We start from the raw sequence: 16,540 nt of genomic DNA, 5'->3' as shown, positions 1-16,540 counted from the left end.
TATTGCGTCGGTATGTTGCGGCAGGATCAGCTTCCCAAAGGTAGGAAACTTGGATCATAATAGCTAATTAATAATCTCTTTCAGAAATCACTTTTTGTGTAGGGGCAAACTGTATGTTCGAAATTGTTTTCATGTCGTCAGAAACTTGAATTGAACTCAACTTTCAAGTAAAAATGAATAGAATTTTCCTGTCAAATTAATTTTTCCTCTAATGTAACCTGACCAACTCCTCTGAGGTGCTCCACTTCCTCCGTGGGTTTTCTAGTCCCATCCAGTTCCTGACGTGTAAGAGTGTAAGAAAGCCAACAGTTGTGCAAGAGCTATAATTTTTTTCTCTTTTAAGCAGACAAGGAATCAATATGTAGGGGGTGATTCACTACAACAGAAATCAGAATGAAATGTTAAATTAATTCTAAACGCTATAGACCCTTCACATGGGCCCACTTCAACAATCAAAAACAAGAGCTGAGTTTATAATCCAATTTTAAACATTCTGTTTACTTGTATTTCTTCTACACGAAATTTTGCAAGTTGTTCTGTAGCCTCTTCTTCACTCTGCTGAAATTCCTTATCACAAGAAACAGACCAGTTTCTTCTGAATAAGACAAAATTGCCTTATCTTGCTTGAGGCACATATTATTCAGTTCAATTAGAACAAATAGACAGAAAATACACGTTACAGACGGATTTGTTTTCAACATACAAAATGATACAATGGGCCATTTGGCCTGATTCACATTTACAAGCAAGGATTTGCTATCTACTGTGGTCACCTCTGTCAGATTCTAGATCTCCAGTTCTTGTGAATTGAGGGTACTTCACGGATACAGGCGCTTGCTCTGCTGGAGAGTCTAACATGTTAATAGCATTAACTGGATCTGAAACAGTTCCTCCAGGCATTACTTCAACCATCTGAAAACCTGTATCATTGAAAATATTTCTGATCTGAGATGGGAAAGCAAACATGGATTGCACTGTGTCACACTTTCCAGGTTTGCTAGACGCCATTGTCATATCAAGCACGCCATTTCTTTTCTGAAATTCAATTGAACATTCTGGAAGCTTCAAATCCAAAGAAGGAAAGGAGCTACATCGCAAGTCCCTACGTACAGAAGGATGATAATCAGCGTGTCTGATAGTTAACGGATCTCTTATGGGATAGGGCACATCCTGTATTACTCTACCGTGCACCAATGGTATTGCAGATGAATTTGAAGATATCTCTTTGCATATGCCCGCATTAACAGGTTGCTCTACACTGGTACCTACCAAAGAATTTCCCTTGAATTGTAAAGTCAGATCCTGTGGCAGTGGTAAGGTACCAGTTTGAACTGGCATTGAATTGATGCAAGGGTTATGCCCCCCGCTACCTTCCCAAGACTGAAAATTTTGCCCACCAAAATCCTGGCCTAAATAACCTGCACCAACCTTAGCAAGATTTTGCTTAGATTCTTGTGCCTCGTGTACAAAATGTTCAATAATATCTGTAACAGCTTCGTGCACCCTGCCAGACTTCGTATTTTCAGCTGAGGCAGCAATGTCTTCAGAATGCACAAAAGAGTGACATGTTTGTGGCTGCTTATCTGATGACATCGTTGCCATGGGTAGGCACCACTCATCATTTTCTTCTATACTAAATGTTTTGCAACTACCTTGCTGAGATTCGATTGCCTCACTATTAACATTCTTTGAAGGTGGGAGCTTGGATATATTTGATGGATGAGACAGAAGGTTCTGACCAAAAAGTTTTACATCCCCTCTCCTGGGTGTCTGTTCTACAGGCGTTGGGCAGGATTTGACTTCAATCTCTCCAGGCACAGATGGTATCTGAGAACTATAGATTGATTTCATGATGGGGTTAAAATTACTCTCAAATCGCTGGGATTTTAATTGTTTGTGACTCCTCTCTACCTGCCATTCTGTTTTCTTTGGAAACATATAATCTTCACAAATGTCACTGTGAGCCTTGTATTCCTGTTGCCATTGGTGAAGATGTTGTTTCTGCTCTGGAATCAAAGAAGATTGCTTTGTCTGATTTGACAATTCCATAATCTGTTCTGAATTTGACATTTGAAGTATCTGCGAAACCAGGCTCCGATGTTCTTCATTAGCATTCTGCACCTTCTGTATCATATGTTGATCTGAATTTGGCTGAATAATCTGGTTTTGTTGAAAGCTTTTCACTTGTGAATTATAATGTTCCTGTGCCAAATGCTGCAATGCTGCTCGCTGGTAAGTACCTATTTCTTTTTCCCTACAAATTTCTTCCCGACTGACTACCTGCAGCTGCTGACCTGCAAGAATTTGGGATGACAATTTCGAATCAGAGGCATTCTGTTGAAGAGCTTCTTGCTTGTAAGCATCTACATTTCTATGGGGATGAACCTCTATGTGATTAAGCATCTGCAACTGCTGACCTCCAAACCGCAAGGATGATGATTGTTCAGAATCCAATGGAAGTGTTTCTTGCTGGTAAACTTTCACATTTGGACCATGAGCCCCTGTTTGATTGAACATCTGCAACTGACCTCGAAACCTTTGAGATGGCAGTTCAGAATCAGAAGAACCTTGCTGCTGGATTTTATGACACTCTTCCTCTATTTCATAATGATGAACCATAGGATTGTCCAAGTGACGCTTCCTTACCACCAGCGATGATGCACTCTTCTGCTGAAACATGTTGTGGCCCTTGGAAAGAACAAGAGAGGATATATGCTGATTTTGCTGAGAAACTACCTCAGGTCTCATACAATGAATCATTTGCTGAGGCATGTAAGAAAATGAATCAGACGTCTTCTGTTGGAACTGAGAAACAACGGATGTACCAACAGGCATATTTTCCTGTCCATGGACTGGGAAACGGATCGATTCCTTACCATCCAAATACATTTTCCATGCTACATTGTTAGTTGAGGAGGCACCAGCACTTTTACCACCTACCAAGCTTTTACTATTTCTTGTGGCAGACGTAACATTCATGCCAAAAGGATCGTCCCCAAAGCCAGTAAGCCTTGAACCTATCAAGCATTTCTCTTTACTTGAGACATCATCACAAGCATGCAAAGCTGCTCTGCTTCCATTAGTTGTAGGGTTGACCAACGTATCAGAACTCAAAATCTCTGAATTCAATAAAGAGAAATGGTCCAATGAGTTTTCATTTGGTTCTGAGGTGAGCAACTTTAGAGTACCTGCAGACATGTTACCCTGACTTGTCACATTAATTGGGTTTTTATCCCTCATTTCGTTGCCAGGCAATTTAATATCCTCTTTTGAAGATATTGGCTCCATCAATGACCCCGCCTCTTCATATTTTCTGGATTCAGCTTCGCCATCAATAAACACTTCCCTTTTGACCATACCATGACATCTTTCCAAATCATTGATAAATGATTTTTTCCCTGAACAAGAGATAACTGCCTCAGAAGGTTTATGATCTTCTGCTTCAACACTATCACCAACAAAGTCCCTGGTTTTATCATAAGACTCAACTATGACTTGACTTTTTATGCTTTTGTCAGGCCATAAGACATCTGCATGTAAGACCTTTGGATTGTCTTTTTTCTGCTGTGTGTCTGCCAATGAACACATATGAAGGCCTTCCCTCCTGTTCATCAATGACCCGTTAAACCAAAAATGTTGTGCATCTGGTGAAGCCAGAGCCTTCCCAGAAGTCATCTCTGTGGCATTTTGCAAGAGGTTAGCACTTTCTTTTAGTTCAGTTTCTTCTTTCAGAGAAACCTTCTGATTATCCTCAACTTCACTCCTATGATGACCCTCACAGAAATCATTTAAGACAATGCCAGCTTTGCTGTTTGGCCCAGCTTCACTGGAAGCATTTGAATATGGAATTTCACCCACCTTTGCAGAAGTATCTGTATCCCACAATAATGCACAGATCTTATCAAGCCCTGTTTCATCGTCCTTTCTTCCATGATTTCTTTTTGCTGAGATATTTGATTCATGTGGTATGAGCTCATCAAGTCCAAGTCGTTTACGAGCTTTGCTAAAGAATGTCTTACACTGAACTTCAGTTTTAGAATGGACATAATGGCAAATTCTTCTAAAATCCTTACCAAACATGGTCACAGCACTAATAAAAAGAGCCTTTTCATCATCCGTCCAATCCAAATTGATTTCCTCACAATTTTCTTCAGAAGAATATTGTATTTCAATATTTTCAACAGCCTCAGATGTTAAGGTATGATCAGTATCAGCATTTTTCTTCCTGTGTTGACTGGAGAAAACTTTCTCCTGAAGACTTTCAGATCGATCGACTCCAGTGGTAGTGACACATGAACCTACTGGCTCACAAGAAAAAGCACCACATAACCCTGCCAAGACATCCACCGCAGCAGTGCTCTCACTGTCCAAATCAGAATCAATTATTATTCTGTTAGATGTGTCCATGAAAAATTGACTAGTAAACCTTCCATGATCAAAGCGCATGCCCATTAATGGCCTTCCACCATACTTCTGCAACGTATGCCGGATACCCACTGCCTGAGTACTGTCAGCATTTAATACATCCAGTGAAGCTGAATTTGACTCTCTATGCTGATTATTTCCTGAGGTGGCAAGGTAAGTACTTCCACAAAAATAATCTCTTTTATTGTGCAGTTTATGCATTTTCTTTATTTGTATAAAATCTTCTGACTTCTGATTTTTGTAAAAAAACTCAACACAGTCTGCAGTAGTCTTGTGTTCCAAAAAAGAAGCAATTTTGCTAAAGTTCTTACCAAGTGCAGCAAACTTCTCTAGGAAAACCCCCCTCTCCTCGGGTGTCCAAGGGTTAACCATAGTACGTTCTTTCTCAATGGAAATAGGATCTCCCACTAAGCCATTCCATGTTATAAATCTCGAAACACATTTCTCTCCCTCATTCAATGTTAATGCAGGCATCTTTAAAATACTTTTATAGGGCTTGTCCTTAGCATTTGATATCACTTTACTTGCCATTCGAATTGCTTCTTCACTAGGTGTTGAAGTCAAATTGTCTGCTGAAATTGGCCAAAAACAAAATCCATTTATAAGATATTTTATGCATTAGAAAACATATGAGTATAACATTTCAAGTTGATCAACAAATAATCAAATAATAGATTCAGGTCATATACAGCTACCTCACACACACATATTACCAGTGTTGAAAATATTGGTATCGGCGAGGGTCCAGAAAATATCTTATCGGCAATATCGGCTAAAATATCGGCAAAATATCGGCAAATATCGGCAAGCATAAAAAATAATTTTTTCAGATTTTTAAATATAGCCAATATTTTGCCGATATTTTCAAAATATCGCGATATTTTGCCGATATTTTCCGATATTTGCCGATATTTTCAAAAAAGAAAATATCGCGATATTTTCTCGGCGATATATCGTTTTGCCGAAAATATTGCGATATTTTCGAATATCGCCGATATTATCAACAGTGCATATTACTAACACGGATCTTTATCAAATAATTGACATGATCTATGATCAACACCATGGGGTCAATTGCCAATGTTGCACCAAGCAGGGATGTTTTTTGGAAGTGGATATGCAGAAGCGTCATATCCGAAAAATCTAGGAAGCAAAGGGTTTCAGAAGCATCTACTATATATATTATATATATTTTATTTTTTTGCATTTATATTCAATAAAAACATCCAAAATACCAAATTAATTGAAGAAGATAAGGAAACATGCATACTTGTACATAAATCAAGATAGATATGGCATCCATTGTAAATTAATGATTAATTATTCGAGCGTCAACCTTCTATATGCATCAACCATCTAAAATATACATTCTTCTCCACGTCTCGCCTTTGCCTCTACCTCTATTGTGTAAGGATATTAGTCAACATTGCCCAATTTTAATCAAACTACCTAATCCAAGCCTTAAAATATGGTGGAAAAAGCTTCACATGCTTGATCAATGATTTTGACTTGATTGAAAAGTAATTTTTTGCTAAGGCCATGACAAAGGAGTTCAACAATTAACAGCACCAACACTATGGTACACAAGCACATATAGAGCTTGGTGCTTTTGATTAAATGCCAATCACATACCCTCATACATTATATAATCTAATGAAATGCCACAATCTCGTTGATCATGAATTTCTGGTAAACTGTTAAGTCTACTAAGTTTTGAATAGGATATGAAATTCTATTTTCTCCATATGAAGTTTGATGAGGTTGGAACCACTCTCAAACATCCCGAATCATTTCATGGTAATGTTAAAAATTTAAGTAAAAGGATGAAAATGAAAGTTAAAGGAGAATGTCTTTCATTTATCTTTCATTTTCATCCTTTTACTTTAAGAATTTAACATTGCCATGAGGGAGCATCTAAGGAGCATCAAGGGAGCACCTTGGAAGTGTTCAGAAAGCCCCAATCCAAGAAAAAATAAAATAAAAATTAGAACCCCACGGAACCATCCATCTCCCTCTGGATCTGCTAGCGATCCGCGCAGATCCATTCTCGAACCTTCATGGATCTGCGATGGATCCTTTTTCGGATTCGCGGATCGGGAATCCAGAACCGTAGATTGAGCTCGCGTGGTTCTGGATTTCTAGGAATCGCCTCAAAATGGCAGAACCGCGGATCTCATTTTCGGATCAGCAGTTCCACTGGAGGATCGCCCAAGGATCCATACGGGACATAGTTCTAGTTTTGGATCCTTGGGGGGGCGAAGGATCATGCAACATTGGCAATTGCTCATCATGCAATATAAATATAAGTTTTGACATAGTAGTTTTTGTCTCGTTGTATGTTTTGTCTTTAATGAAATTTGCTTTTCATGGATTTTGCCATCTAATAAAATGTAAACTCTCATCTAGGTGTCATTTGTAATTGCAACACCTCGAGAGATGTCTTTGCCAAATACATGAGGTCTCATTCTTCTAAAGAGAGGCCTTCACCCATTAAAGAAATTCCATTTTTGCAAGCGATTAACAATTTCTCTTAGTTGTATGTACAAGCCCAAAGTTAATGATATTCAATGTCTTGTTTTCATTAGCAAGTTCCTAAAGTTTCATCTTCTGCATATCAAGATGTCTTTTTATTTCCTCACCTTCTTCCATCTTGTTATCACTAATATTTGTTGAAGTTTTTGCAGCTTCGGAAGGTCTTCTACATAGGCTTGGTATCTTAGCATGTAGAATATATTTGATTGTCTCTTTAGATGTTTGCTTGGTAGAGTAAGTGATATTATGATATCTTTCCTAAGGTTAACTTAAGAAAAGTACAATAATTAATCTAATCAATTATTGTGGACTATTAGGCCAACGTTCCAAGGATAAATAGCAAAATTATTTAAGTGACTTAGATATAATCTCAACAACTGATCTCAAGTGAGGCTTAGATTTGATCATTTACGAGATTAAGGTTAGGGAGTTTGGCTCAATGAAATTATAAAATAAGCCTAAGGGAGAGGTGAAGACACACAAGTGGAGGAAGCAATTTCACTAGAGCAAGAGGCTCAACTAGACTGAAGTGAAGTGAGGAGAAGTGTAGCAAGGAATTTGAGGAGATATTCAAGGTGATTGAGTTCTAAAAAGAGGGAGGTCGAGTTGTTGAAAAAGAGGGCCGAATTTTGGAGGAGGCCAAATTACCTATAGAGGTCGATTTCTCAAGTACACAAGGACCATACGAGACAAGGAGAAAGGGAGACTGATTTGCTTCAAGTGGTTCGATTTCCAAAAGCCGAATTATTTGAGGCCAATTTTCCCAGTGGAGCAGAGCTTCCAAGTGCCCAACAACTCTATTTTTCTATGTATTCTCTATGGGTCTAAATTTACTGTTGCAATGTGATTGACCTCTTCATTCTATTTTTGCTACATTTTTTAAGTTATTATACCAGTGTATTTATTTTTTGGCAAATTCAGAAATATTTGAGATAAATATTTTATGGGGATTTTGTAATGAAGTGAAATAAATCAGATCTAGTATGAGAAAAATTAACATGGTATTGGAGCAATAAAACTTTGTGGGAGAACAAATATCACAAGGGTTTTATGGAAGAAAATTATTTTACAGCAGCAATTTTTTTTACCTTGCAGCGAGGGTGTTGTGGCTAAAGTCGATCTGCTAATATGGCATCATCAAGTCTAAGATATGAAAACAAGTTGGTGGTGTTGAGAAACCTAGGGCAGTGAGATGTAGAAAATTTCTCTATTAATGATAATTGTTTGTGAAGACTTTTTACTTTTCTTAGTTAGATTCTTCTTCAACTTAATTATTATTATGTGTTCTTCTTCATCAAACAACTATCAAACCATAAAGAACAATGAGACAAAGGACACAAGATATAAGCGATCAACCAGGGCCAAAACCTCTCCAATCTTGAGAGAAAAACCCACAGAATTCTTCTTCTTATAGAATCTTCAATTGACGAATTCCAAGACCAAGACCCTTGACCTAAGAATATCTCCAAGACCAAGTCACAATGCTTCCTTGAACATCTATTCTTCTTCTCCAAGTCAATGTTAGTCAAACTGACTTCTGCACCTCTATTTTAGGCTCTTTTTTTTTTCGACCTCTTGCTACATGCCTGCAGCAAAAACCCTAGGCCACACGTGTGAGCAAGATTATGGAAGAAATGTCCTTTCTTCTTTGCTTGGTGAGAAACTTCTTTCGCAATTCGGCCTTCAAGATGACTCCTTTTCTACCCAAGTTTGGACTTCTTTGGTGACTGAATTATTCGGTCTTCCTGCAGTAGTGGGAGTCCTAATATCCTCGCATGTGTGAATAGAATTAGCCAAAATAGACCTGAAATTAATTCGCTCTTCCTTCGATCTTGATCGAACTTTCTTGTGCTTCAGTGAGTCCCCTTCAAATGAAGTCAATGGCTCTATATATAGGCTTCTTGACACATCCTTATAGGCCAACTTGTTGCTCCATGAGACCAACTTGATGCTTGCATGTTTGACATGGTCTTGGAGGATCTTTTGACTCTAATTTGACTCAAATAAGTTTTCTTACAATATGTAACATGCCCAAATGGGTCATTCATACATCACAATGACTCAATGACTTTATGACAAACCTAGAAGCACTCGGTGCTTTGACCTATAAAAATAAATTCTCTTGCGCATGAAACCCATGCCTCAAGACTCACAATAATAATAAAAAAAATCTCTTTTCATTGAATACATGAAATCATGATTACATCTATTATTATGAAGACCGAACCTAGTTACATATTTAAACAAGAGGGGCTTGTAAACTTCAATGCATGGAAAGAGAAAATCATCCTTGCCTTAATGGAAAATGGTTTGTGGGAAATTGCAAGCCAAGTCATTCAAGTTCATCGGTATGTTATCTAAGAAAATGAACATAAGTTGAAAGATATAAGAGCCAAGAGCATCATTTTGGATTGTTTGAAGGATCGCATAATCCCTTAACAAAGAAAGATTCAACCTATCAAATGTGGTTGGCCTTGACTAAGTTGTACCAATGTGACAACCAGAATAGAAAGATTGTGCTAAGGGAGAAGCTAGATAGGATCAGGATGAACAAATCTGAGACTGTAGCCTCGTACTTCACAAGGATTCAACAAGTTCATGATGAACTTTCCGCTATTGGAGAAGAGGCGGATGAGGTGGATCTTGTTAAAGTAGCACTGAAAGGGTGTACCAAGCAATGGGCTACATTTGTGATAGGTATCCTAGCCAAAGATAAACTTCCTGATTGGGCCAGATTGTGGGATGATTTCACCCAAAAGAAGATTTGGGAGGAAGCCATAACTAGTGGACAACACAAAGGTGGAGATGAGGAGACCTTTGGCCTTGTTGGGCAAGCAAAGAAGGGGAAGGGTAATTTGATGTCCCCGAGGAATTGATTAGCCCAAGGGACAAAGTAGCATATTGATCCTCGTAGGCTACAGTCCTCGATAAAGGGGAAAACCCCAAAATACCCAAGGTTGGGTCAGCTTTGGGGCAACTGGGGCAAAAAAACCCCAAAGTTGGGGCTTCGTGTGAACATCACTCAATTAATTAAAGAGAAAACCCCTCATAGAAATCTGTAAATACAAGAAGCTTAGAAGCATTTAAGGCATGATTTGGATTGGATTATTTCATCTTTGTTTGATTGAGCCTAAGGCTCTGAGGGTTAAGACCTCGTTCTCTCTTGGACAAGTTTCAGTGGAGGTCATCCCACCCTACCTAGTCACTCCTCTTTTTATTTTCCTACTTGTTTTGGCACAGGGAATTATCTATCTGAGGGAGCGGAGAAGCCTTTCGATCCTATTTTTTCTCTTGGTTGATTGTTCTGGCAACAGGGATTTATTGTTTGAAGAATAGCAAGGTTTCAGTACCCATCTACTGAGGTACTCTCAAGCATCCTAAGTCATTTCATGGTAATAGTAAAAATTTAAGTAAAAGGATGAAAATGAAAAATAAAGGAACCATGAATTGCATAGCAATACGAGGGCCATCGGCTTGAATATTAGGTTGCCCCACTCAAAAATTCTTGTTTTTTTAAAGATTGTGTGTGGTCAAATTGTATGGAACCAGTGGGTTTGGTACAAAACCAATTGGTTCAATGAAAAATCGATTCCATGACAAAATCGACTGGTTCAGAACCAAACCGGCCATTCCCAATTCCAAACCTCAAAACAAACTAGTTTGACCCCCAAACCAGTTGAACCAGTGCATTCCACCGATGCCATTTTGGTTCCAATAATAGTGATCGCAGCTTAGTTGTTAGATCATATCATATCGCAAGAGGCTCGTTAATTTCCCTCTATGTTGTCATCCGATATGGCATAACAATTGTTGGATCAAAACATCGCTAATCGTTGGATCACATCAGATTGCAAGGGTGCCTTTAATTGTCGCGCAAGTTTCGATTTGACGTGACTTATGATCGTTGGATCAGACAAATACCAACTGTTCAATCACATTAGATCAAGCAGTGTGCACTAACTTCCCCGCTTTTGCAAATGCGATGGGAACACCTATTGTTGGATTAAAAAAAATTTAACCGATCAATCATATTAGACTGATGATTCTAAATTGTATGAATTGAGAGTCGTCATCCGATGTCAGGATTGCATTACTTTGTTTCGAAACAATATTTTTTTTTAAATGAAACATAACACCAAGTTTCAACTTGAGGCTTGTCACATTGCCTTTGTTTTCTTTACGCAATTCAACACAAAATTTGCAAAATCACGCATACACAATCGACATTCGATGAAAATTAAGAATATATCGAAAATTTAGAAAAGGATAAATTTCAGTGTTCAAATCCGACTACAACAGTCGCATCTTAATTCCTTTTTGTAGGGACATGCCTCTCTTTAGAGTCTAAGCAAGTGACATCTAGATAGTAGTTACATAACACTATATGATAAGCTCCACTCAAAATGTAGCACAAGAAAGATGTAATACTGCAAGGTGCAAACGAGTAATTAGAACTAATATTTGTAATACATGATTAGTCTTAACCCCATAGCCCTCATCATTTATTCCTCACTTAAGAGGATGTTTTCTCTAGTTTTGTTATAGATGGAAAAAATTCTATGCAAATTTGTACCACTAATGAAGAAACTCATATTTACAACATGATGAGTACTTAACCCTATGTCGTATTCACATCATTTACTCCTTGCTTAAGAGGAAATTGCGTCCAATTTCTATTATAGATGGAAAAATTGCAACATAAATGTGCATTGAAGATCCACTTAGCTTACAGAGGCAAGTTTTCATTTATCTCTACTTAAAAGTTTCTAGTAGTTGGGGAATTTAAATACATGTTTCATAGTGGTGTCTAAGTTGACTCATTGGGGTCCTAAGAGTATGGATCGATTAGATTGTAACAGGCCTTTTTCGATAACACACCATTTATGTAAAACCCAATTATGTGAATTATAGATGAACGCATATATCTATGTGAAAATCAATTGATAACTAGCCTAAAGGGAGGGGCATATGGATCCAAAGTTCTGAGAGGGAAAGTCGGTGATGGGTTGTTGCGTGGCAGTGACTATTGTGTGTTGTTTGATTTCCCTATGGCATGTCAAGAGCAGGCCCATACCGACATCCTTTACTTTTCATAACTATCCACCTAATGACGAACTGGCTAGCACTAACAAGCAATGACGTTGGAGTGGGCAATCTGAGTAGAGGACAACACCATATTGCCCCCTCCTCGTGAAATGTGGACAAACGAGAGACTTCAATTTCTCAGTGTTTTGTGGAGAAGTGGTAGTCAAGGGTATGCAAAGAGCACAAGAGTGCCAAGAAATGAGGAGCAAGGAAGTTTCGGGTAAAGACACTAGAGAGGAGCGTTGTTCGAAGATACTGGCATGGAAGCCAAAAGGAACCAAGATGGCATAAATTGAATCAGTGTTCTGTGGATTGGGAATTTGTTTCCTGTAACGGTGTTGAGGCCACAAGACAATGTGTTTAAGCCCGATTAGTTAATGAGTAGCTCAATGGACAACTAGGTCGCTGTGGTGCTTTCCTTGGGGTTGTGAAACCAACTAGTGTTGGTTGCCTGGCTATCAAACCACTAAGACAATGCAATTCAGTTCGTTGTGGTGCTTGCCTTGGGGCTTTGAAACCAATCAAACAGTGGACTGCGTAACCCTATGGTTCTTGCTGTGAGAGGCATTTGTTAAACCTCCAAAAGCAGTGATTCCATCCCCTAGAACTAAGGTAGAACTCATTTGAATCTTGGGTGAATCCCTGTATTTTTAACCATAGAGCAAGTGAGTCATTGTGGTGCTTGCCTTGAGGCTGTGAAGCTACCTAGACAATGGAATTCTCCTCCTGGTTGCCTGAATTAAGCCTTGGGTGTGATTGTCCCTAGATACGCATCCCCTTAAACTTTGGATCTAACTCAAGGTGGTCAGCTGCAAGAAAGAATTGCAGTGTAGTTGGCCTACGGTTGGGTGGAGAGTTGAAGTCCCTCATTCAGTAGCCAACCATCTTTAAACACACAGATAAGTGCAATTTACTTGTGTATATTGTCTTGTGGACTATGTTGATTCTTGTCATATGGGAATGATGCAATACTCTATGTTTACAAATACAAATGATTTCCTAAGCTGTGAAGCTCGCTAATATGGCTGTGATGGAATGATGTCCTGTAAATTCATAGGTTGTCGTATGTGTTGCTTACTGATACACTTATGAAGAATGACTTATGTGATATGGTTGTATTGATGCACTCGATAACATGTAAATGAATGCATAATCCAGAGGTTTTTGTTTTGGTTACTTTCTTTGAATCGGAGACTGAGACCTCAAGCCATTGACCACGGCCAAGATGAGCTTGCGTTAAGATTGTAAGTTGTTGAACTCGGAGGGGGGAGGTCATCCCCCTATTTATAGAACCTACCCAAGAATTCTAGTTCTATAACACATGGTATGTCGTCAGCATTGGCGGGTGACAAAGCCGAAGACTATGTAAATGTTGGCAGGCCAACACCACACAAGTGTTGGTGAAACCACGCACAGCGGAACCATGTCATAAGTACAAGATTTAGTTGTCAGCGACCACCTGCAATGGTTATGTTCAATAGAAGGGCGAGGCCGATATACTCGGCCAACCACAATTGAAAAGTGGGCAAGAGACCTAGTGCCGAGTAACCCTGAGGGTAGAACCTGCTTTACCGCTCATTGCTTGTTGCTGAGGTCTCGGCACAGTGCATCCCATATGAATGTGTTGACCGAGGTTAAACGACCTTGTGAGAGTTGCAGGGTGGAACCCCCTCTCTTTCACTCACACTATTCATTTGAGCTTCTTGAAATTCTTGCGCTGAATTTTGAGAGGAGAATTGGAAATTTTTTTGAAGAGTTGGTTGGAGTCTTGGAGAGCTGTTGCGCTGATTACTAAGGGAGATTTTGGAGTTGCCTCAAGGATTTTTTCCCCAAATATATTTGTCTATTGTTGAGTAGTTTTTGAAGTTGGTTCAAGGGGCATTTTTTAGATTTTGTGGGGGTTGCTACAATGTTGATTTATATGTTGTTTGGAGCTTATTCTCCTCTGAAAATTTAGGGAAAGTCAAGGTATTTTATGGCATACATTCTTGTTCTATTTTTCTCTAAAAATTTGTTGTTTTTTCCTTAGAAATTTAAAAACCCTACAGTTTTTATGCAGAGTTATAATTTTTATTTGCAAAAGTTGTTATGACCCACTATCTCCTCCTATTTTTTTGAAACAATTGTTGTTTTGTAGGGTTATTTTGAGGGATTTCATTGGCAAATTTGTAAGGGAGATTTTAGAGTTGAATGAAGGGGTAATTTTCAGATTTCTAGGGGTTGCTACAGAATCACAGATTTGATTTTTTTATTGCTTGGAGCTTCTTTTCTTTTCAACATTTACAGATCTTCTCAAGGTATTTCGTGGCTTTTATTTCTCTTTTATTTTTCTCTAAAAAATTGTTTTTTTGCCCTATAATTTAAAAATCATATGGTTTTCTATGTAGATTTGTATTTGTTGTTGTAGAAGTTGTCGTGACCCCCCAAAAAAAAGAATAATCCAACATGGGTTCACTGCGACTTAAATGAATGGGATAAAAATATGCAACTATTGTGGGAAGAAAGTTAAGGGTGGGGGATCCATAAAATTAAAAAACACATAGCACGTTGGAGAGGGCAAGTAAAACCTTGTAAAAAGTTTCTAATGATCTTAAAACAGATATGTTAAGTCTAATTGAAGCCTACCACGCAAAAAAGGAAAAACAAGAGACTTAAAAAAGATATAAGCAAAAGTCAGAAGGATGATGTTGCTCTTAGTGGTCCTAATTGTGAAGATTGTATGCCCAATTTTGAAGATTCCTCTAATTTCCCTCTGTTAGAGTTTATCATCCTATGATTGATGTTATAGCTCTATGTGGACCAGGCTTCAAAGGCCCTAGCTTTCATGAGACCACTTTTACAAAATGAGGTCCAAAGAATACAAGAGTATTTTATAGAGTTCAAGCAATCATGGACCAAAATAGGGTGCACAGTAATGTCTGATGGAAAATCTCGCACCATATTAAATTTCTTAATTGCTTGTCCAAAAGGTACCATGTTTCTCAAATCTATTGATGCATCTAATTAGGGGAAGGATGCACAATTACTATTTCTTCTTTTTGATAAGTAGTTATAGAAATAGGTGTTGACAATGTTGTACAATTAATCACTAGATAATGCCTCCAACTATATTGCAATTGGAAAGATGTTAGAGGAAAAGCACCCCACCATTTGGGGGTCTCCATGTGCAGCCCATTGTTTGAACCTCATGCTTGAGGATATTTGCAAAATTGGGTGGGTGAAGAAGTGTGTGGGTGAAGCAAATTCCAAACTAGGTACATTTGTTGAAAATTCGCAGCTAAGGGATGAATTTCCTTGAATAAAATTTCATTTTTGACTATTCTAGAGTGACTTTCTAAAAATAGAAAGTCATGTCTATCATTGCAACCATGACTTTCCAAAATTAGTAAGTCACCTTGCTTCAATTGTTAATCATGTATAGATGATGGAAAATCACTTAACTTATCCTTAATCAATCTAAATTGTTTAATTTTTAATTTAATCATCAATATTATTAATATTATTATTATTGCACTTATGATACTATAATATTATCTAAAGAGGAATTACATGTCATCTCTCCTACTTGGCACTCAATCATGCCACTTCAGATCTCTCTCCTTGAGAGCAAATCGAATTCTTTCATTCAATGATACATTACTCTCTCTCTCTCTTAATGGATTCATTCCTCTCTCTCTTTAATGCTCTTACGCACCTCTTACACTCTTACACACTTTAATGACTCGCCATAAAAAGATTCCTCTTACACCTCTTTAATGCATATGTTACACTTCTCCTTAATGGCTCGAATTACTAAGGCGTGTGTTCTTCTTCTTTATGGCACAACTCACTAAGGCATGTGTGTTCCCTCTTGATGGCATGAGTTACTAAGGCAAGCGTACCTCCTTTATGGCATAAGTTACACTCATATTTTGGCATATGCAACTTATCCTCAAAGCATGGGAGTTACTCCATGAATTCGACCTCCTTGCTCTTCTTATATAGTTGTGCACCTCATCCTCTCTACTACTTGTGCATTGTGAAAAGAGAGTACAAACTTAAGAAAGAGAGGACAAGAGAGACTAGAGAAAAATTGAGAGAGGGAGAGAGAATCTTGAAGAGTAAGAGCAAAACTTGGTGAGCCAAAGTAATTCAGTATTTGTATCATCTACTGCTATCAGAGATCTTCTTCAGATTTGGGTAAACTTCTTCATTCTCTAATTGTATTGTGTCTTTTCTGAACATTTGATTTCTAATAAAAGAAGAATCTAGTTGGGTTTTTCCCTTGTGGGTTTTGCCCTAGTTATCGCACCTAAACTCACTGTGTCTTATTGAGTTATTGGTTGTCTTCTATTGCGTATATGGTTTTTGTTCTATCTACAATTGCTTAACTAATATTGCAGATTAAATAAGTTATTGGATCAAGTAATTGTTACAACATAGAACTTCGTAATTTCAACAACTTCTACAACCACTCATGGGTTTTGACCCTTATGAGAAAGCACACTGGAGGCAAAGA

General features: G+C 38.1%; 1 protein-coding gene across 2 annotated transcripts in view; it reads right to left on the bottom strand.

Moving 5' to 3' along the window:
* Window positions 1-466: 466 nt before the first annotated feature.
* The window catches only part of LOC149222464 (uncharacterized), a 94,315-nt gene continuing 78,241 nt past the window's right edge, over window positions 467-16,540 (bottom strand). The window contains exon 4 of one of the 2 annotated variants that reach the window (XM_089385453.1): window positions 467-4,997. In XM_089385453.1, the coding sequence (XP_089241579.1) occupies window positions 757-4,997 (4,241 nt within the window). In that variant the 3' untranslated portion in view covers window positions 467-756. The remainder of the gene's footprint in view (window positions 4,998-16,540) is intronic. The other variant, XM_089385454.1, reaches the window with a different exon arrangement.

Source organism: Pinus tabuliformis, chromosome Q, assembly GCF_031772625.1.
Source record: "Pinus tabuliformis cultivar Carrire ecotype Pingquan chromosome Q, CPIR1, whole genome shotgun sequence".
Taxonomy (NCBI): domain Eukaryota; kingdom Viridiplantae; phylum Streptophyta; class Pinopsida; order Pinales; family Pinaceae; genus Pinus; species Pinus tabuliformis.
Note: the sequence above shows the minus strand (reverse complement) of the source record. Positions and strands in the feature narration are given on the sequence as shown.